This window comes from Dermacentor variabilis, chromosome 3, assembly GCF_050947875.1.
Source record: "Dermacentor variabilis isolate Ectoservices chromosome 3, ASM5094787v1, whole genome shotgun sequence".
Lineage (NCBI taxonomy): Eukaryota > Metazoa > Arthropoda > Arachnida > Ixodida > Ixodidae > Dermacentor > Dermacentor variabilis.
Window position 1 is genome coordinate 32303918 of NC_134570.1, and position 24256 is coordinate 32328173.

General features: G+C 44.6%; 1 protein-coding gene across 1 annotated transcript in view; it reads right to left on the minus strand.

Annotated features, from left to right (window-relative positions):
• The window catches only part of HPS4 (Hermansky-Pudlak syndrome 4 protein), a 45687-nt gene extending 33760 nt beyond the window's left edge, over positions 1–11927 (minus strand). Inside the window, exon 1 of the mRNA XM_075684681.1 lies at positions 11625–11927. Within this exon, the coding sequence (XP_075540796.1) occupies positions 11625–11799 (175 nt within the window). The 5' untranslated portion in view covers positions 11800–11927. The remainder of the gene's footprint in view (positions 1–11624) is intronic.
• Between the last annotated feature and the right edge of the window lie 12329 nt (positions 11928–24256).

Here is a 24256-nt window from a genome sequence, read left to right on the forward strand (position 1 = left end):
CTTAACATTAGTGGGAGCAGTTTTAAGTTCATGTTTAAGGACAAAAAGCTTGCGGAAGGCGGATGAACAAATATTATCAATATGAAGATTCCAAGACAGGTTTGAAGTGAGTGTTACACCGAGATATTTATAGCAACTTACTTCTTGTAATGGTGAAGACCCTAATATGTATACGCATATGACAACAGATTTTTTTTTTTTTGGCGAGTTACTGGAAGGCAGACACTTTTGCTCGTGTTAAGGGTCATTCCCCATTTTACACACCATTGATGTATATTGCCCAGACTAGTGTTGAGAACATTGTAGTCGCCAGTGGAACTAATTTCTTTAAACAAAACACAATCATCAGCAAACAAGCTTATTTCTACACCAGGGCGAACAACATGAACAATATCATTAATATACAATATAAAGAACAAAGGGCCTGACACGCTGCCCTGAGGTACACCTGATGTGACCGGAAGACAGCCCGAGTGTTGATCCGCTACACCAACACATTGTTTGCGATTACTCAATACGTTGAAATGCAGACAAGTATTTGTGGAATGCCTATTGTTTCAAGTTTGAAAAGGAGTTTTCTATGAGGAACTTTAACGAAGGCTTTGCAAAAATCCAAGAAAAGCATATCTATCCTACCGCGTCTATCGAGGGTCAATGCCAGAGAATGAAATAATGTGACGAGTTGAGTTACTGTTGATAATCCTTTCCGAAATCTATGCTGATATTTGGTCAATATGCAGAGTTCTCCGAGGAAGTTTGTTATACTAGTAGCTATGATATGTTCAATAATTTTACAGCATTGCGAGGTTAGTGAAATAGGACCGTAATTTCCTAGTGTCACGCGGTACCCCTTTTTAAAGATGGGTACGATTCGGGCTGTCCTCCAATCACTGGGTCGTTGTGAAGTCAGCAAAAAAGTGCGAAAAATAATAACCAAAAATTTAACAAGGGGTAAAGCATATTGTCGGAGGCATACGTTTGGAATATTGTCCCGACCGGACGATGTTTCGGTTTTCAAATTTGGTAACATAGATACCATACCAGGATAAGAAATGAAGGGTGCATCTGCACGTGAAAAGACCGTCGTGTTACATGCACAGTTTGAAACGGAAGTGTTAAACACGCTCTGGAATTATACATTGAAATGTTCGGCAATGGCTCTCTGATCCGTTACGTTGATTCTGTCGACTGCCATATGTGATACCGGTTTTTTTTTTCTTTTCACCGATACAATTCCAGAATTTACTGGGGTCACTTTTGATAAAATTAGGCAAGGAAGTGTTGAAGTAATACTCTCTCGAGCTGCGCACAGCTTGCGCGAGATTGTTCTGCGCATCATATATGAAATCCGCCGGTGCTTGTCGTTTTTTTAATCGCTTAACTTTTTTAATCTCACAGAAAAGGCGGTAAATGCCGGGAGGGGGACTGCTCGACAGCACTGTAGTAAAAGTACAACACGCGCGCGTTGCAGTGCGTGATTAAAGATGCACATAATATCAATGCTAAATCCGTTTACACTAGTACAGCAATCTTTCGAAATGTTTCTTTTGATAGTTTCTCCGTAATAGGCTGACTACTGCTCGTGATAGTGAAGGCAAAAGTATCGTTCTTGAATTTCGCACGGAAGCTCGAAGCGCCGCGGTACGTCAGTGTGACGCCACGAATTTCAAGGCATTTTCTCGTATTTGGGCCGTTGTGGTGCTGTAAGACTTCTCGAAACTCAGCGTTTCGACGTGACGCCGTGACGTCAGAGATTTTGACAGCGTTTACTCGGGTCTAGATAATGGTTTATCGGTAAAGGTAAAAGACATTGCATTCTAAAGAAGTCAAATACTGAACTTAAGTGATTTCAGAGAAGTCTTATTGCCGCCACGACGGCTCAAATAGAATAATGTACTTTGAAAGTCGTGACGTCACAGAAACGTATACCCGTGCGGCTGTTTCGGCGCAAAATTTAAGAAGAAAAATGATGAAAAAGCAAACAGAAACGAAAAACCCGTCGACCATTATAATCTATACGTACTATCACGAAAATATCCGAACTATAGCTTTGAAAAAAAAACTTCAAAATAATTTATCAGACTAGAGTGTCACTCTTTCGCGTCCTTTTGTTAACGTTCCGACTGTGGTTACTTCAATAAAGCCGCGCTGGCTCTTGTCGACCGTCTGAAGTGTCGCAGACAGGGAGAGCAACGGCCGATACTGCGCATCGTCGTCTACTACATTTCGGTGGCATTTATGCACACGGCCGAGACAAGACGATCCGCAGCGTACACCGCATTTCCTAGTATACGTCAACTTTTTCTCCCTTTTCTGAGAACTGGAGGTATACAGTGCTCAGCGACTGAAACGCGATACTCGGACAACATGGCGTCCTGCGTTTTTGGTGCCACGGGTAAGCGCTGGGTAATCGCCGAGTGGGGCCGAATGTGTAGTCACGACGCGTCAACAAGACTCTGGCTTTGATGTGACACAAAAAATGAATCAGCTCCGTGACCCCGGCGCCTACCGCTGGCGCAGAAAACGTGGGGGCCGCCGTGCTGTACGAGTATTGCGTTTCAGTCGCTGTTTTGAACATACGAGTGTTGTCTCCAGGCGCTCATAGCAGCTTTACGATACGAGAAACTGAAGGCATTCTAGTCGCTTAACACATGAGAACGGGACGGAGAGAAAGCGATTTCTTTAACATCCGACGTACAAAATATTAGCCCACATGCTACTTTGCAAAGAAAAGGGAGAGGGGAGGGAAATGCCATATAGAAGAAAAATGCAAGCAAGCAAGTAAGCAGACAAACAAACAAAAGAGAAAAAAATAACAGCTAGACTTGATATCTCGATTTCACTGCTGGCTTTTTATGTGATATACATTAGAGTCCTAGTGACAGCTAAATCTTCGCAAGACAGCCAATCCCCTCAAGGTAATCAAAACAAGAAATCAGGCCAGAGATAGGACGAGTGTTTACTGAAAACGGAGGCTCTATTTCGGGAAGTGCGTTCCTTGTGTCCCTTATTATGTTGTGATTAGATAGGGCACAGCTATCACGCATACGCAGTGATTTATGGCCTCGCATTTTCGTTATGATAAACTTCACCGTAGTGAATTTCTCCGTTCAAGTGTTGTTATAGTCAGTGTAAATGGACTTTCTTTTTTAGCAATATTAGAATTTGACAATTTTTTGTTATCCTTCAAATAATAAAAGTACCTATTAAATCCTCCGCATAGCATAATTTTGTTTTCCCGTAAACTAAACGAAAAAAAAAAATGCTGGTTGCTCTTAGGCTTTTTCCTTTACTTCCGGTTTTCCTGAATTTTGTTAATATGTTCGGCACATAAGAGGAAGCTTTAGCTCGAGTGCTCCTATCTAAATACATGTAAAAGGAGAATTCGTTTTTCTCGGCAACGACTGCACCAAATTTGACGAGGTTTGTTGCATTTAAAAGACAAACTTAAAATCTAGTGACTGTTGGTTTCGAATTTCTGAGTTACGTCGTTAATTTTTTATTAAGAATTGGCGAAAATCGAACATTTTCAAAAAACGAAACTATCAACTTTACAACTCTGTAACTCAACCACTAAAAATGATAATACAATTATGTGAATTGCATCTAATAGTACATCTAAAGCGGACAAAATTGACATGTTACACATGAATATAAAAAGAATTAATCATAGGGAAATACAACTTTTGCAAAACCGTTGTAACCAACGTAACAAATTCAAGTAAGATGTAAAATGACATATTGAACTTGTCCGCTTTGAATGATCTAATGGATGCCGTTTACAGAACCGCGATATCAGTTCTTGATGCAGAGCTATAAATTTTTAAACTTCGTGCTTCTATATTTTTCAAACGGTCAAATATTTGAAAATCGTTTTAAGAAAATTCAAGCGATAAATCAAAATTCCGCTTCCGACAGTCACTAGAATTTAACTTTCTCTTTCAAATGCAACAAATTTCATCAAAATCGGTCCAGGAGTTATCTCATAAAAACGTTCTTGCGTTTTAGATGTATTTGAATAGGCCGCGTCGGAGTTGGGCCCGAAGGTTAAGCTAAAGTGCGAAACAATTTCGTATCTATGCGTTCTACGCGCCAACCTGCGAAATTTAAACACGCGCAAAAATCCCGAGAGTTTGACAAGGGGCGGAATATTGCGCGTTTCTTTCTTTTTTAAGTATCCCCTGAAAAAAATTATAGGGTTTTACGTGCCAAACCACTTTCTGATCATGAGGCACGCCGTAGTGGAGGACTCCGGAAATTTGGACCACCTGGGGTTCTTTAACGTGCACCTAAATCTAAGTACACGGGTGTTTTCGCCCCCATTGAAATGCGGCCGTCATTGCCGGGATTCGATCCCGCGACCTTGTGCTCAGCAGCCCAACACCATAGCCACTGAGCAACCACGGCGGGTATCCCCTGAGCTAACGCCATTTGTGGGATATATACGTACTTTATTAACGATCGTTCGCTTTTAGACGCAGAATGCAGGCAGCGGCAAACCTATAGGACAGCGGATATCGAAAGCAACACGTAGTTGTTTAGACGAGAGTGACTTCTTTGGCGACTTTGCTGTTGCCGCTTTACCCTGCTTAATAAACACCGATTATGCCGTCCCATCTTTCGTGAGGTTCAGAAAATTTTCGCAGATAAAATAAATTTCTTTTTTTGTAGAATTAAATGCGCAAAATTTGTAAAATCGCAGGGCGATCCTGAATCCGTAAACATTAAGAAAAATTCGGTAGAGTTGGCCGGGCATGTATGGCCTTGCGAATAAGCTCTTTCAGTATCACCTGTGCGGCAGGCAGAATGTCATCTAATTTGCGCCACTCCCGTTCAATGCGGACGCGATGTATATTGTTCGGCGTACTTACTCCCTCGATTAAACAGAGGCGAAGCGAAGCGATTAGACGGCCTGTTGGTTCCAGGAAATCCAGCGTCCTCCTAATGAACGTCGACAGTCAGGCAAGTTAGTGAGATACCAGCGATAAAATAACTAAATGAGGTGACGCTCCTGTAATCAGTCGGAGATTGCTGACCTGAAGGTTCTGCTGTCGCCTATGCGCCCGAAGCGTTGTACTTCAGAGTAGGAACTCAGTCCATATAACGGCTATCGTGCTTCCGTTCTTTCTTTTTTTCTGTTTTCAACGCGTTATCTCTGATGTGGCAGCTGTTCAGAATTTTCTGTATACCGTGTGTAGAGAATCTGAACGTTACAGGGAATGAAATAGCTCGGTCCTCATCCTTCCTCGAGGAAGTACGTACCAGGCTCTCCATTTCCTTTTCATCATCATCATCATCATCATCATCATCAGCCTAGTTACGCCCACTGCAGGGCAAAGGCCTCTCCCATACTTCTCCAACTACCCCGGTCATGTACTAATTGTGGCCATGTTGTCCCTGCAAACGTCTTAATGTCATCCGCCCACCTAACTTTCTGCCGCCCCCTGCTACGCATCCCTTCCCTTGGAATCCAGTCCGTAACCCTTAGTGACTATCGGTTATCTTCCCTTCTCATTACATGTCCGGCCCATGCCCATTTCTTTTTCTTGATTTCAACTAAGATGTCGTTTACCCGCGTTTGTTGCCTCACCCAATCTGCTCTTTTCTTATCCCTTAACGTCACACCCATCATTCTTCTTTCCATAGCTCGTTGCGTCGTCCTCAATTTCAGCAGAACCCTTTTCGTAAGTCTCCAGGTTTCTGCCCCATATGTGAGTACTGGTAACACACAGCTGTTATACACTTTCCTTTTGAGGGATAGTGGCAACCTGCTGTTCATGATTTGAGAATGCCTCCCAAACGCACCCCAGCCCATTCTTATTCTTCTGGTTATTTCAGTCTCATGATCCGGATCCGTGGTCACTACCTGCCCTAAGTAGATGTAGTCCCTTACCCCTTCCAGTGCTTCGCTACCTATCGTAAACTGCTGTTCTCTTCCGAGCCTGTTAAACATTACTTTAGTTTTCTGCAGATTAATTTTCAGACCCACCCTTCTGCTTTGCCTCTCCAGGTCAGTGAGCATGCATTGCAATTGGTCTCCTGAGTTACTAAGCAAGGCAATATCATCAGCGAATCGCAAGTTGCTAAGGTATTCTCCATCAACTTTTATCCCCAATTCTTCCCACTCCAGGCCTCTGAATACCTCCTGTAAACATGCTGTGAATAGCATTGGAGATATCGTATCTCCCTGTCTGACGCCTTTCTTTATAGGGATTTTGTTGCTTTCTTTGTGGAGGACTACGGTGGCTGTGGAGCCGCTATAGATATCTTCCAGTATCTTTACATATGGCTCATCTACACCCTGATTCCGTAATGCCTCCATGACTGCTGAGGTTTCGACTGAATCAAACGCTTTCTCGTAATCAATGAAAGCTATATATAAGGGTTGGTTATATTCTGCACATTTCTCTATCACTTGATTGATAGTGTGAATATGGTCCATTGTTGAGTAGCCTTTACGGAATCCTGCCTGGTCCTTTGGTTGACAGAAGTCTAAGGTGTTCCTGATTCTATTTGCGATTACCTTAGTAAATACTTTGTAGGCAACGGACAGTAAGCTGATCGGTCTATAATTTTTCAAGTCTTTGGCGTCCCCTTTCCTATGGATTAGGATTATGTTAGCGTTCTTCCAAGATTCCGGTACGCTCGAGGTTATGAGGCATTGCGTATACAGGGTGGCCAGTTTCTCTAGAACAATCTGACCACCATCCTTCAACAAATCTGCTGTTACCTGATCCTCCCCGGCTGCCTTCCCCCTTTGCATAGCTCCTAAGGCTTTCTTTACTTCTTCTGGCGTTACCTGTGGGATTTCGAATTCCTCTAGGCTATTCTCTCTTCCACTATCGTCGTGGGTGCCACTGGTACTGTATAAATCTCTATAGAACTCCTCAGCCACTTGAACTATCTCATCCATATTAGTAACGATATTGCCGGCTTTGTCTCTTAACGCACACATCTGATTCTTGCCTATTCCTAGTTTCTTCTTCACTGTTTTTAGGCTTCCTCCGTTCCTGAGAGCCTGTTCAATTCTATCCATATTATAGTTCCTGATGTCCGCTGTCTTACGCTTGTTGATTAACTTAGAAAGTTCTGCCAGTTCTATTCTAGCTGTAGGGTTAGAGGCTTTCATACATTGGCGTTTCTTGATCAGATCTTTCGTCTCCTGCGATAGCTTACTGGTTTCCTGTCTAACGGAGTTACCACCGACTTCTATTGCGCACTCCTTAATGGTTCCCATGAGATAGTCGTTCATTGCTTCAACACTAAGGTCCTCTTCCTGAGTTAAAGCCGAATACCTGTTCTGTAGCTTGATCCGGAATTCCTCTAGTTTCCCTCTTACCGCTAATTCATTGATTGGCTTCTTGTGTACCAGTTTCTTCCGTTCCCTCCTCAAGTCTAGGCTAATTCGAGTTCTTACCATCATATATGGTCACTGCAGCGTACCTTGCCGAGTACGTCTACATCTTGTATGATGCCAGGGTTCGCGCAGAGTATGAAGTCGATTTCATTTCTAGTCTCACCATTCGGGCTCCTCCACGTCCACTTTCGACTAAACCGCTTGCGGAAAAAGGTGTTCATTATCCGCATATTATTCTGTTCTGCAAACTCTACTAATAATTCTCCTCTGCTATTCCTAGAGCCTATGCCATATTAATTTTGCGCAAATCGCCGTTTTTTCCTAAGTTTCTATCTTTCTCCTTGATGCGCCTTTAAAAAAAATACTAAAGAGAAAAAAAATTTTGGCTTTGCTATTAAACTACTTTTCTATGATAAAAAAAAAACAATTATTTCGTGAGACGAGGTTTGGTATGCCAGAAGTGACGTCAGAAGAAGAGACGGGTGGCGACGCCATTTTGAAGTTTTCGCACCATCTCGCTGTGACGTCACGTATTTCGACGGCGTATGCTCAGGCCGTAAGTTTGTTATCGATAAAGATGGAGTAAATTGTGTTCTAAATGAGTGAAAGACTGAACATAGCAGGCTTCTTCAATAGCTTTTACCGAACCGCAAGGGTCCAGCTACGAGAAAACAATTTAAAGTATATGACATCACACTTACGTACCGGCTTTGCGTTTTCGGCGGAAAAAAAAAAAGAATTTTTCATTTTCTTTCTTGTGATAATCAACCTACTAGCGCAAAATTAATGAAAAAGAAAGCTTTGAAGGAGTAACGTTATCTATTGAAACTGATTTAGTGTTTTTCGTTAGTGCCCTTTTGACCTTAATCTCGACGTTTGCGGAAAGCGTTCGAAGCAGCGCAATTGGACACGGCAGCACAAGACTAATGATAACAGGTGTGTATAGTACAATACACAAAATAAAAAATTGGAAAAGAGGGGCAAAAAAGACCGGAGTCTCTCGTTATTCTGGCACCAAAAATAAGTTGAAGAACCGCACTTTTCTCCGTGCAAACGTCGCGATAGGAAGATTCAGTGATATCAGTTATGTTTCGCGTCGAGCGGCAACATCCGGTGTGCGACACCCGAAGGCAATCGACGCCCAAAGACATGCTTCGACGCGTCGCTAAACATTCAGTTAGGTAGGAAAGATACAGACACGTACAAAACACATAAAAACGAAGACAAGTCATCGTGTCGGAACGTTGCCTCTAGGCTGAGGATATATACCCTCGTTCACGCACTGTTGACAATTTTAAGTCTGTTTTGATGCTATTTGCATTCTTCAGGAACTTCACCCAGTGCGTGAGTGCGTGCCTGCGTGCGTGTGTGTTACGCACGAACCATAACATAGATTTCGAAGAGCATTGAAGTTGCCAATCATTTCTAAAGGATGGATGAACCGGGATTTTTTTTTCTTGTGAACCCTTTGCCTTTCACGTAAAAAAAAAAAAAAACAACCTTGTTACTAATTGGTTCGCTATCGCTCAGTCTGATCACAGTTCTTCTTCGAGGTGCATGCGTTTGACGCAAGACATCCTGCTTATCGTACCGAGCTCTACACCGCAACCGCCTGGAGTTTCTCACTCTTATGCGGGTTATAAACTCTCTATGAAATGCTGCACGCGAGGTCAGCTTGACCGGTAGGCTGTAGGCTATAGTACACACTTTGCCTCGACTCTTGGTCACAGCGACGGGAAGGCTTGCACTGCCATCCAAAATTTCCTTGTAGGGTCAACACAGTCGACTTGAACACTAAAAGTTTTCTTTTAAGAAAGAAAGAGCTCGATTACTTTTGTTTTTATCTCTCCATTTAATCCCGCATTTTCCTAAAAATAATTGCATCCAATCCATCTCTCTTGTTGCTAACCTACCTTGCTCTCCAATTTGGTTTGAATTCTTTAGCATTTCTTATTTTTATTGTGAACTACGCGGTTTTCGGTCGATCACCTAGAGTGGATGTGTTCAGTGTGCACTCCAAGGCTCTACGTCTTTTAACCGCGATAGAATAAAAACGTAAGCCATGGTATCTGAATCTAGGCAATAGGAAGCCAATGAACCCCGCGTAGAGAGCACTGACGTAAAGGCGTCATTAAACTCATGAAGCTTAGACAACGACATTTTACCTTGAGTTGTCCCTCATGTTTTTTCCTATACCATCTCAGCGCATGCCTTGTAAGTTTAGATACTACACGTTTCCAACTAAAAAAATTCGCACCTTCAGTTATACATGAGGCTGTAGCAAGATGTTCGTTCCCGAGAGATTGGAGAAGGTGGATAAATTTCAAAGTAAAAGAATTGAATTCTCAAAATGAGAACAAGAAAGAAATTCAGCATCTAGCCTAACCTGTGCTCAGCTGAGACACTGGGGTGAAATCTGACACCGATAGATCACGAATTTGTGTTTAGGTTGGGTTAATTATCATGGAGAACGAAATCACAAACCAGCCAGACATGTGAACCGGCATTTGTGGGAAACACAAGTAGGCTTCCGCATGCGCGTTCCTTAAATCACCTTGAAGACACATAAAGCACGAAGACTGTACCGACCGTGTTTCAAACTAACGCGAGCGCCATTCGCACATAAGCGTTTCTTTTCTTGCTTTCGCTCTATCGTAACTGAAACAGGCGACTGTATAGGGGCACGATTAGAAAGTGAATAGAGTAATCAACGCACGTGTGGTGCTTTCTTGCTTCATTAATTAATTAATTAATTAATTAATTAATTAATAATTAGTTGCGGCTTTGAGATGTTGGCAACAACTACAGTACCTCGCCCGCTTTTCCACATTAAATGATTATATGAATAAAAAATTGTGATAGGTGAAGTGATACCTTTCACCTATTGCTAACAGGACACATCCTCACCCGTTGTCACCATGCTCTTAAGATTGCGACTTTTCCTGCACTTACTGACAAATTTAAGTGTGCAGCTATTTCCTGCGCACATGCAGTTGAACGGTGGAACCTAGCACCCGTTAACATTCCCTCGTTGCCTTTATTCCAGTTCTTACAATCCATCGAAGACGCTTAATGCTATCATATATCACATATTCTCACGCTTTTTTTTCACCCCGTGCTTTTCTCCTGTGACTTACAGATTTGAATGGTATTTATTACTGAATATTTTATAGCTACTGCTCTACACAAAAATATTCTGTGCTGTTCGCACGTTATTCTGAACTCTTGTTATGTTCGCAGCACATGTTATCGCATTTTATTCGTAGTTTCGCCGCTCCTGGCATAGCCCATGTGGACCGCAGCATCAACAAACAAACAAACAAACAAACAAACAAACAAACAAACAAACAAACAAACAAACAAACAAACAAACAAACAAACAAACAAACAAACAAACAAACAAGAATAAATAAATAAATAAATAAATAAATAAATAAATAAACCAGTCCTATACCAAACGCCGAGAAATCATTTGCAATTAAAACAACGAAGAAAAAAAGTGTTCTAGCGTTCGCGAACATATCTATAGACATCGAGTGCTGTTTCTATCTCGATGAATCTGCACTGGTGAAACACACTAACACACACACTAACACGCACACTAACACACACACAAACACACACACACCAAGAGAGAGACCGCGAACGCAACAACGAAGAAAAAAAAAACACCGCTAGAGCCGCTTGGATAGAGAAGAAACTAAAAAAAAAAACTACAAAAATAAAGAGCAGATACCCATTCAACGGCTTGCGATCGAGTACACGAACTTTCACACTATCTGTCGGTGCATATCCATTGATTGTAGCATCAGGCATGGCTTTCATTCAAATACCCACTGCTGTTTACGGATCTGAATTCTCACGCTCACTTCTCAGAATACAGGAATATGCTATATGCGGCGTCTATGCATTAGGTTAACGTATCGAAAACAAGCGTATATATTTTCAGACGTTTTATTAAATTGTTGCAATAACTAATGCTGACGAAAAATGTTATTTACAAACGTGGTCGTACATGAAAATGCAGCAGGGTAGCTCTCGTAGTTATTTATCGTCACCGCGCTTGCGTTGCGCATTTTCGTTTTTAATGTCACACCCTGCGTTCCATCGCACGTACTTTATGACTCCGTGCCATGGCCTTTTATATAGCGAGACTGGCAGTACTGAAAATAGCGAAATGACAACATAAAACCAAGCGAAGCAGTAAACGCCTTCGCTCCGCTTCATCAACACGTGGTGCCTAGAAAAAAAAAAAAAAGCGACTCACTCTTCGTCGTCGACGACGCCTCCGCGCCGACACCGACGCTTCCCTGCAGCGCCAGGGTGGGAGCGTCGAGGGTCCCAACAGAGTAATCCAAGAAGTCGCGCCCTGCCAGGTATCCGCGGGCCCAATCGAACACGCTGGTAGCAGCGACCCAAATGATCCAGGCGCCGGCGATCATCAAAGTGTACTTGCTCCGATCGCGAGCAACACCGGAGGCAGTGACGGGATTGGAGACGCCGGCGGCGCCAGCGATGCCCCTCGTTGGGGCGGGAGGGGGGAGGGGAGGTGGGCTGTTACGCTTACTGCACAACTAACGGGGCGCAAAGAAGAAGTGGCAGCGCTTGGCGATAACGACGATAGTAGAACAGAATCACGGTTAGAGACACTCCGCGACGCGCCGGCGATAGGGAGCGAGGCGCGGACTTCGAGTGCAAGCCGAGTGCATGAGGTACGCGCACAGGTGTAGCAGAACTATACTACTACGTGATAGAAAAGCCGTTGTTGGGACGGGTTTGGTTACAGAACATGTTTGGTTACAGATCCTTGTTTGCTGCGTAACCGACTCAAAGTAAACAGAGAAGGCACGCAAGCAAGCACGGAAGAGACATCGTGTACGCGTGATAGGAGCGCGACATCAACAAGGCGCGAAGGTATAGCCCCTTCAGCCGTTGTATGCACGATGGTCAAAGCTTAGATAGTGCTTTAAAAGCATATCTGAAGCTTGGTAAGTGTATTTCTATACAGTTGCGAATCGGTCATGTGTTGTAAGTTCGAATAATATGCCTAAGGGCATATTCAGTTAATCAAGTTGAAGGTAGGCGGTTGGGTGTTTGTTCACAATTTCAACGTAGACATGCTTTTTTTTTTTCAAGCGAGCCTTTCTTTGCGAATCCTCCCAGACTCTCCTGGTGATTGCTGGGTGCTACTCCCTTGCCGAATAGATCGCACGCAGGAGAGAGAGAGAGAGAGAGAGAGGAAAGGCAGGGAGGTTAACCAGAGGGGAAGATCCGGTTTGCTACCCTATGCTGGGGAGAGAGGGGAGGTTCGCACGCTGGACATCGCTACTATACTTACTACCATTACAGGTGTCGAGGCTGCTCGCCTCGTTCCCTACGCAATTACTCAGTGATAAAACAAACGATACGTAAATATTTTCCTTGCAACAAATGTAGGACATCAACAGCACACTTCAACAAAGCCAACCTTTCTACGTTTACTTTTCCAGGGTTTCGGGTTTGGCGCATCTGCTTGGTCGGTCTTTTGCCGAGGAAAGTGCTGTTTACTGTTGCACCATCTCCAGGATTTGTCCGCGCTAGTCGACGCGCCGACCCAAGCAAAGGGGCCAATCCCGGACACAGTATAATGCGTAGTCACGTGAATCACGTGGTGGACGTCACCGCGTTTAGCAGCACACACACACACACACACACACACACACGCGCACACACACACACACACACACACACACACACACACACACACACACACACACACACACACACACACACACACACACACACACACACACACACACACACACACACACACACACACACACACACACACACACACACACACACACACACACACACACGCACGCACACGCACACACACACACACACACACACACGCACACGTACACGCACGCACACACGCACGCACGCACGCACGCACGCACACGAGTTGAGTCCTGAAGATGATAAATTAGACAGGTACTAACGGAACGTGCACGTTTGTTGTGCACACGTGCTTAAATACTATCCGATTCGGACTGTACGACTGATCGTACCAAGGACACATTCAACAAGCGCGCAGCAAGAGTCTAATATGTTCGAACAGGTTCCAATAGTCTACTAGCCACCTGTGTGACGCGTTGTCCGGCGGTTTCGTCGTGCATGTGTTTACCATTTTCGAGTGGAAATTCAGCGTTATGATTGATCGTATCATTCAGGCCGCCGACAATTAAGAAACCAAATAATCGCAGAACTTTGACAAATTCGCATTTATTTTTATTGTCACAACGTCTACATAACGTCTACATATACCGAGTCCGTTATCGCTATCACACCACATAGCGGATCGCCACCAACTGCAGCTCAGCAGCCAGACATATTCTACGAGGGAGAATCCCAGTCGTGTTCATCTGCCCCCTCCCCTTCTACAGCATTTGTCAGAGGTTCCAACGTCATTGCGCGGTATCACGTCGCGCCTTTCGACAAGGCTCCTGCCGCATGCCGTTGTACGACAGGAGAGCAAGCAAGCACCATTCGTTTTAATATGTGGCGCTCGGAAACGATGGAAGTTTTACATTGGCTCCTGCGTGAAGAACAGTATAAGCGAACGAGAAGCTTTCTACAAAGACTGCACATTTAAAAGCCCTTTATTTTCTTGCTCTTGTTCCCGCCACGTATGTCGCCTGGTAGTGTTGCAGAAATTACAGCCGTGACACAAAACATGCAAGGCAAAATGCCGAGAGCGTCGTAACATCTCAACAGTTACGTCGTTGGCAGATAGGAGCTCACGTACTGTCACGACAGTTGCTCACGATGAGTCCGCTATAGCTGCTGTCTGAGCGCAGCTTAGCATCTCCACTTAGGCCTGTGTGTGTTATACTTGTCAATATTTTTACGTTGGCTTGCGCCGTTATACTGCACGAGAGGGTCAAGTGCAAGTGCGGTCGCTTGTACTGTCAGCACAGGTCCTTATAGGATGACCAGAGTCTCCTGGGAGTCTCCATACACATGGACGACGTGCTTGTATACCCGAATGCGAGTGCATTTACAGAAAGCAAGGACGAGGCGATAAGAGTGAAGAGATACAGCCCGTAAGACGCGAGCACTGCGCGCAGAGACGCTGGAGTCTTTCTCCGCTACGGCCATGTGCTGCGAAGCATTCTCTGCGCCGGATTGTACAGAATGCTTGAGTCAAGTTCGTGGGCCTCTGCAACCGCAGACGACGTGCACGTATCACGCGACGAGTGTGTTGACGCAAGGTTATAGGAGAAAAAGATAAGATAAGCCGTGAGGTGAATAAGACATCGATACCGTGTACACGTGAGCGAGATATTGGCAGAGAAGTGCAAGTGTTTGCGAGTGAGCTTGAACGAATGAATAGGATTGTCGTATAACGAATGAATAGGATTGTCGTAGGATTGTCGATTACTTCTTCCGCTTGTGTCCGGAAGAAGTAATCAATTCGAGGTGCACGCGTTTTGCTGAGCTTCGCGATATGTTCATCGAATTTATTGTTTTCGGGTCATCAGGAATGCAGTCCTGAGGGGCGCAGGGGCGAAGACAGGGAAATTTGAGCGACGCAGCACTTTTTTGGGGAAAGGAGGATTTTGAAGGAGGGAGAAGAGAAAAACATCGATGACTAGCGCTAAAAGAATTTGGCAGTTCAGCGTTACTAGCCAATAAATGTTGGGATAGTTTTTGACAGCAAAACCGTGCTGGCTAAGCTTTTTAGCAAGTGAACACATGACCTTCTGCGGCTGTGCCCTCGTATTCGGAATGTTAACCATAATATACTTAGGAAGGTGAAACTCAAGCACTCTGTTCCAGAAGACTACACCCGTTCAATAACGGACCACAAATGCGCTATCTCATTGTTTTCCAACAAATACGCCAAATAAAGTAAAAAAAATGTAATGACAAACACAGTGATCGTGCACGTAAAGTACATCTAGAGTCCTTTCAACAACAACAACAACAACAACAACAACGACGACGACGACGACGACGACGACATTGCTTCCCCATCATCATCAGCTTACTTTTATGTCCACTGCAGGACGAAAGCCTGCAGTGGACAGTTGTATCATAGAAGATATTGAACAGCTATTGTTGTCCCGTAGCATATATGCTCAGCATATAAAGAAAATTAAGAGATAAATTGTGTGTTCTGAACAAACGGCCGCTCTCATTGGGGAAATATTGGAGCCATAAGCTACAATTGAACTGCAAAAGCATGAATGCAGTGCCTTAAAATAATTTTTGGCAACAAAGTGACAAAAGAGAGAAAGGGACAACACGAGCTGAAAGGCAGAGAGGTTAATCATGAAGATGAACCCTCGTATTCAGAAATGTATCGTAACTTGAAGCCCGTGCTTGACTTGATTTAAACGACGCATTTCGTGAACGGGCCGTAGAATGAACCTTTTGCCCACGTTCACGCCAGGCGTCATTTAGATCAAGTAAAGCATGGACTTCAAGTTAAGGTGGCTTTTTGAATACGGGAGTAATAAGTGTCCGGATGGCTACTCAAGAATTTCAGATAATTAATGGACCGTAGTGAATGTGTTATATCATTATGCGCGGCAGTTTAATGATATTGTGAAGTGCCATTGATCTTGCCGTCGTTACAACATATTGTGTAAGCTGTGTAAGCTTGTATATGCATGTTGTACGTTACAGACTGAGCTCCTTCGGAAGACAAGTGAATTTTGAGTGATTATTCAATATTGCTAAATGACATTACTTGCTGTGCAAATTTTGAGTTGTGACGTACCGCGCGCCAATCTGAGCTTTACGCGAACTCCGCGTCAACGCTTTTCGGCCTATATTTATCTTTTATTTTGGTGTTATATCTCTTTTCTTTGTGTCTATATTAGCTGGCTTATCTTTTCACGCACCGTCTCTGTCTAGTTTCTTCTCGTTTGTTTCTTTTAGCCGGCAATATTTTTATAAGTACTGTTCGCCCAAGAGAGAAGGAGTCGCGGGCATCCCGCAGACACATTTAATAATAATAATAATAATAATAATAATAATAATAATAATAATAATAATAATAATAATAATAATAATAATAATAATAATAATAATAATAATAATAATAATGAAGTGAAGGGGTCCAAGTACTGAGCTCTGCGGGACACTTGACAACGTCAACATTGGACGATGATCTACCTGCAACGGCTGTGTATTGCGATCGGTCCCTAAAAAAAGGGGGGGGGGGAAACAAAACAAAACAATTGGATTGTCGCTCCATGGCGTAGCATTGAAAGCGATAGCAAGTTTCAGCATTGCACTGAAGTCTTAGAGCGACAGAAAGCTGAGCTAGTTGGTAAGGATTCATTATGCAAAAAAAAAACAAAAACAAACAGGTGAGGCGTGCAGGCAGGACACAAGAGTAGGGAAGTGGACAACACGAACGCTGTGTTGTGGACAACAGTGGACAATGGAAGTGGACAACACGGCGTTCGTGCTGTCAACTTCCCTACTCTTGTGTCCTGTCTGCACTCCTCACCTCTCTTTTACATAATGCACTGAAGGCGTCTCAGAAAGCTGCAGCGTGATGAGAAGGACCACCAACGGCATTGCAGGCGTGTTGATTCTTATAGTGAAGTCTTGGGCGCCACGCAGAGATAACTAAACAGGGGAGAAGGAAATTCAGGATTGTTAAAACCGACTGCAGCCATTTCGGCTACCTTCAAAAAGTCAAACGGGACGGAGGATCGTCTAACGCGAGGAGTAGCGGTTGACCCGAAAACTAATTTGGTTTTGTTATAAAAAAAAGCGCCTTTATTATTTTTTTTACAACCTGCGCCAGCCTCTGAACGAACGTGCACTGAGAGATTACGAGCTTCATCAACCTGATGACATGACCTGAAACATTAGGACGTTGAACCATAACTGTAATTTCAAGCACGCGCTTTCAGTCGTCTCTGACCCGTACGCGTGCTATCGGCGGGAACTCGCAACCCACGGCGGTCCACATACGGCCAACTGATTGGCGCTCCTGCGGCTGTAACGAACAACGCTGTCAGTTAACCCCCATCTTATCGTCCTAGCCCGTAAATGCACTCACTGAGGACCTCTCCGATGCCATCAACAAAGCACAACGAACGCACATGGAAAGTTCCAAAGGAACTCCACATAAGCGGTTTTAGTATTTTTCTTTTACTTTTTTTTAGAGTTACAGTTGCATGGGGTATACTTAGCGGGGTTTGCAGTTTGTGATACCGACGACACAATAGCGACACCGATCACCGAGTGTCGTTTTCAAGGATCCGCAACCCGCCGCAGTGGGTTCAGTGAGTGGCGTTGTGATGCTAAGCTTGAGGTCGCGCGTTCGAATCCCGGACGCGCCGGCCGCATTATCGTCTCAAGATCGTCAACTTTTGAAGAATGGAATGCGAAAGAAAAAGACACGTGCTTTGTCTAAGCGCATGTTAAAGAATAAAATTGACTCCAAACTTTCCAGCTTTCGCAGTCCCGGCTGTGTTAGTGATTTACGGGGCTTTTCTTTATTATTGAAATGCGACTTAAGGAAAGATGTGTAGTCACCCTATAATAGTGATGGCTACTCCTTTTTTTTATCCCAAACAACGACATAAAAAATTGCAGCAGAATCAAGCAAGGTCAAGTGAGAAACGCTCTCACAGTCAAGACCCACAAGTCCGAGATAGCAGAACAGGTTGCCATTGCACTCGCGCTCACAGACCCGCTCACAGACACCACCCACGTCTACAGCGATTCACGCTCTGCCGTCAAAGCCTTTCAGAAAGGAGCAGTTGCAAGACAAGCACTACAAATAATCAATAGATCCGGACCGCTGCAGCATCACACCATCTGCTGGTTCCCGGCACACCTCGGAGAGATCGAGGACGCCCCTCGAAATCTCAATGAGATGGCTCACAGGAGCGCGCGAGACCTAACCTTCCGCGACTCCCCCTATTCTGGTCGTGACCGTCCCAGCGAGAATCGGGACCCTCCCTCCACATATGACGAGATCATAAAGCACTTTTATCTAGACCGCAGAATATACAGCACACCTCACAATAAACTCACCAGGCCTCAAGCCCTGACGTTCAGAATGCTTCAAACAAACACGTACCCCACGCACAACAGACTACACCACTACATGCCTGACCTATACAAAACATCATATTGCGAAAATTACCATAGCACACTAGACGTACATCACTTGCTCTGGCCGTGTGGTCGGACCCACGCAAACAAGGATCAAGACTCCGCCAGGCTACAAGACGCATTACGCAGCACGGACCTGGCGGAGCAGCTCTGGGCCGTCCAGCGAGCCCACGATGCGGCCAGGGAGTTACAACTCCCGGTCCCAACGTGGGAGTAGCCCGCTCTATGGGACCTTGCGCCCCGTAGCTCGCAGGACCTTTCTATAAAGTTACTCCATCCATCCATCCAACTCCTCTCTCGATGGCTGTCGATGGTAATGCGGTTAGCATTGGGGCACTGTAGCGACACATCGTGTTTCTAAATTCACGTTTATTTTTAACATCTGTGACGGCCATTTTGGGACTCCCGTTGCTTCAGCTCTATGTTTGTTATGGCACTTGTTTGCCAAGATCGCTCGTGAGTATGACGGCATGAACGACGCTGGAATGATGAAGAAGGAAATACGTCGATGGGAGAACGAAGGCTGCATAATGACGACAGTGCACGACGAGTGTGTGACGAGGACGGCGTGACGTCAGAATGAAACGGAGCGACGAAGCTGCAATGACAACACGGCACGACTACAACGGCATGACAACGACGGTGTGATAACGGATGCACGATAGTGACTGTCTGACGACGAATTACTAGGAACGACGATGAAGGATCGACCTCAACCGATCAGCGAAGGTTGCCATGACGACGGAGGCTCGACGACAATGGAATAACGCTGTTGAAGTGATGACGATGGTAAAATGATAGCATGACGACAACGGCATGTTGGAACGATGACAATGGAACTATACCACAACCACATCACGACGACGCTATTACGACTGTACGGTGACGACGCGTTGATGACGATGGAATAATAATGGTACGAGAGCAATGTGATGAAGACAAGTGCGAGGCGACGACGGCATTATGAAAGTCGGATGACGAAGCTAGAGTGACGGCGATGGCACGACCACGACGGCATGTAACTGAACGAGCGTTTAAGTTGCATGCACTAAACGTTTTAGAATGTAACTAGACGAGCGTGTTTGCATCCCCCCCCCCATCGAAATGCGCCCGCCGCGGCTGGTGATCGAACCCGCGACCTTGTGCTCAACAGAACGTCACCGCCACCGGGCCATGCAGTACAGCTGGCGCAGTCGGTACAACCCAAGCGTTGCTTCGGAGCGTTAATACCCGTAAGTCAATTACAAACTGAACCGGCACGATCGTTGTCAGCATTACAGAGGCCTCCAAATAACCAAAATTTATTTGCTATAAATAGAATCAAGAGACATAGCTGCACGAGAGATTTTTCCGTAAGCATATCAACGTAAAATAATTTGCACCATTAGAAGTGAATGAGGCTGTAAATAAGTCTAACTCAGAAACCAAAAAGGTTGTAAATAAAGGCGTCAGTTATACACTGATTTACACGCGCCGTTGATATGTCACCGCTGGTTACACAACAATGCAAATATGTTATGACCTGCACGTGAAAACTGGGTCACTCGTGCAATAAGCGCTCGCTTGTTTGCTATCGAGCTGACGTCGAGGCACGTGCAGGCCACAGTGCCACGGTCTTGTGCAAACACGGCGCGATACAATAAACAATGCGGTGCTTCTATAGGAGGCTGTTCACCGGCCGAGCGCAATGTTGTCATTTCTGGACCGCAACACAAGCCACGATCGACAGAACATTCGATTTCGTGCAAACACAGGCATCAAGTAAATTGAACCACGCGCTGACCTTGCGTGCCTGAAAACAATTTACAAATTCTCCTCCCTTCGCTGACACGACCATCGGATAGGGACGACCGATGTGTATCGTTACCATGGTTAGCACGGAACATGTCACTAATGGGAATTTACAAGAACATAGGTGCAGTGCGACTATAAAATAATGTTTGTTGTTCGATTCTGCAGATAATATGTGTGCCGCAGTCGGAGAAGACAAGGAACGACTTTCGAAATAACACCTTTGGCGCATGGAAACGTGACACCCCGTATAGGTGCCTAAGAAAGAATATCAAGCTCCTTTTCGAACAATGAAAACGGACGCCATACTAACGCGCATATCACAAAGCTCAAGGAAAAAAAAGTTCACTGTGAACACCTATACAAAGTGTATAGAATATTTGGGTATTGTGGCATGGACGGACGTCAGCGAACTCTTCGTTGCGATGTTATTTTTATTAGTTGGATTGTAATTTTTCGTTCGTTTATTTATTTCATAGCGTTATTATTTATTCCTTATTTCGTGCTGCGTAACACAAACGCATAACGTACGCCACTTAGTGGAGGGCTTCAGATTATTATTGACCACCTGGGGCTTTTTAAATGGCAGCTAAATCTACGTACGCGAGAGTTTTAGCATTTTCGCCCTCATTGAAATGCGGCAGGCGTGGCCGGGAGCCGAACGCCCAACCTCGTGCTATGTCAGCAGGATGTCGTCTGAACCAACATACTGCAGTGCTGCCTACGGATTCAATGAAGAAATGTATTATAGCTCTTCCTAAGGAGAAGCGTTGATAATACAGCATTGCTCGAATATAGCATTTTTACTCGCCATGATCGCTGATACAGGCCGCAAGTTCTCTCCACTAAAATTGCACGACATTGTGTATCGCGTTGGCCGCTTGCCTCAGCAAAGGTGCTGGATGTGCTAGACTTGGATTCGTGCCGATAGTATTATACTGGCGACACGAGTGAGTCGTTCATTCCGCATAACAGGAGCAAGAATGAGGCAACTCCGGGAGCATGCTGTGGTGGTGTGCTTCACTGGGACTATAGGATCGTATCGACTGCACCAGAGGCGCACTGACGGCAGCACGTCGAACGATACGGGGGCACCGCGCTCCCAAACCGGTTATCGCGTGATAATGCCACAAACACAAGTCAACACGCGCACTCTCGTTAGAACGCCGCCGTTGTCCAAACGTTATGGACGAATGTGCTCTTATCACTTGTCTCGCCTCGCGCGTGCGAATCCGCGGTAGTCGACATTCAGAGACTGAGCAACCATTTCAGATTTCGGCACACGAGCCCCCGAAGCTAAGCGTGGAGACTAAGGGCTAAAAAGTTGCTAACCGTTTAATGATCACACTGAATGCACTGCCCGTCGTTTTTCGGATAGTTCCAGTGCTTATAAGGACACTAGAAGCTGTGTTAGTAAGTTACGCTTCTTCTATAGCAAAATGGCCACTCTTAACGTGACAGGAACCTTGGAAGCCCGAAAGCTGGCAATATTGAAATACTGATGGCTATCGAGTTCATGGTAGAGTTTCATGCTATAATTACTAGAGGGAATTCTGGCGATAGTGTCTACGGGAGATTGGGAACTATGGGAAGTACACGGATTTGCCTAAACTTCATCCTTCTGGCTTCAAATGACTTCGCGACTTTGCAAACTCGTGATTTTCAGCAAAGTATTGAGTAGTAAATAATTAAATAAGCATTGTTAAAACGGTGCGACGGCAGGATTCGAACACTGGACTTTTAGCACAGACGCTCGATATTGAAACCATTATGCCACGGACACTTCCTTTTTCTTTATTGCCTGTTTTGTACCACTATATCAAACAACAAATGTAAGTTGGGAAAAGAAGATAAAATAGTAAGTTTTTAAACACCAAGTATCAGCCTTACTGGGCTGACTATTTTAGAATTCTTCGAGCGCGGTCCAAACGCCGACAACTCTCATCAGGGTTCAAACCCACCGCCTCCCAGAGTGTGGTCTCCCCTTTTCCCTTTCCCTAGTGTAGGGTAGCCAACCGGGCTCAGTCCTGACTAACCTCTCTACATTTCCTTTATGATTTGCTCTCTCTCTCTCTCTTCGAGCGCGGTCAAGGGTTCCACCCTCGACAGCCACGCAGGCACACATTCTTGTGCTTTCTGAATTTCTACAAATCTTGACATGCATTCTCGAAAAAGCATTCGTACGGGCCGAGCATCCAGATCGCAGTGAAACCCTGTCATACGGGCGCACCACAGACAGTGAAAGGCCAACTAGCATAATAAAGTCAAACGGCAGTCCGTCTTCGTTTTCTATAGATGAATATATAATACCCTGTGGATCTAACGAAAAATCTTTTTTGATGGTCCTCTGAAGTACATCCCAAAGGAAGACAACCTCCCCCCCCCCCCCCCCCCAACAGCCTACAATACATGATCGATAGTTTCTGGTTTCTTACAGATCAAGCAATGTGACCCCAGGGTAAGAGAAAACCACGATATTATAAAACGTTTTCACTGGCAGTGTACCTGTGTGAAGTTTAAAAAAAAGAGCGACTTGGTTCTTGGTGTTACTTGCATTATCTTCACCCGCTTAAGCCCGTCTCGCCATTGGTCTCGACTGTGCATGGCCCTGTACATTGGAACAGGGAAAACTACATTGATTACATCTTTGTACAGTTTTTACGTTTTTTCTTAAAAAAGGTATTCATTTTAAAATCTAACGGACAAGAACCATATACTTAAAATAACTTCATTAAGAAAACCACAAACAGGACCGGACACATTCTCTGTACAAACTACAAAGCCGGGTAACGTGCTCCTTAGCCACACTTGCTATATATCATGCGCAAGAAAGGATCGCTTACGTCGAAGAAAAATAATAACCGGTTCATGACCTGTCGTATAAAGAAGTGGATCATTCCCAAACCACCGTATTTAACTCGTCTGAACGAATTCGTGCGACTGCATCGTTTCTAATTCGAAGCCCACACAAATACTGCGAAGGCTCGGTGCAGCTTTTGTATCCTTGAACAATACTTTCATTACATACCAGAGTTTTGCGACGAAAAATAGATTGCAAACTGTAGCTCTTGCAAACATTCGCAGATGCCCATCTTTCCGCCTGTTCGCTTGTATGTGCATTTCTCTTGTTTGCTATTGCCAATATTCATCGCTATTTTTTGTAATATTCCAGCGGGATGGATAGGTGTTTGACGGGTGTCGTCAGCCACTTAACGTTGGCGAAAGTGATTGGGATCGAAGGCCACCCTCCATGCCAGAAACTGAGGTACTTTCCCCAGTTTACCAGTCTTCCAGTTGCCTTACAGAAACCATTCACTATTGCGATAGTTGTAGCTGCACTTTCTTTATCTGTACAACAAACTGCGACGTCATCCGTATAGGCCTGAATTTTAACTTCCGATGCATGTAATCCGAAGCCGTGAATACTGCTGTTTTCAATGATCGTTGGTATATATATATATATATATATATATATATATATATATATACCGATCAGAAGGGGACTCAGGTGGCAGCCCTGGCGTACAGAACGCTTTAGGATAATGGGGGGTCCCACAGACTTGTTAACAATCAAACGCGTAGTGCAGGTCCGGTACGCCAAAGCTACCCTATCTCTGATGATAGATCCGACATTAGCGTCGTCTAGGATGGCAAGCAAAACACCGTGAGGTACACAATAAAACGCTTTCTCAAGATCGAGCTGTACAATTCCTACCCCTGCTTGCATAATGTCGCAGCACTCCATCACGCACCGCATTTTATGTATATTAGTCACAATCTAACTCCCCACAACGCCACATGTTTGTTGAGAAACAACCAATTCCTTAATTGCTTTCTGTAGTCGCCTTGCTAGTACTTTCATCAAGATTTTATAATCACAATTAGTGACATAGGCCTGTATGAGGAAACCGATTTTAACTTCTCTTTCTCTTCTGTCTTTGGTATTAGTGCAGTGTGTGCTTTCCCGAATGACCG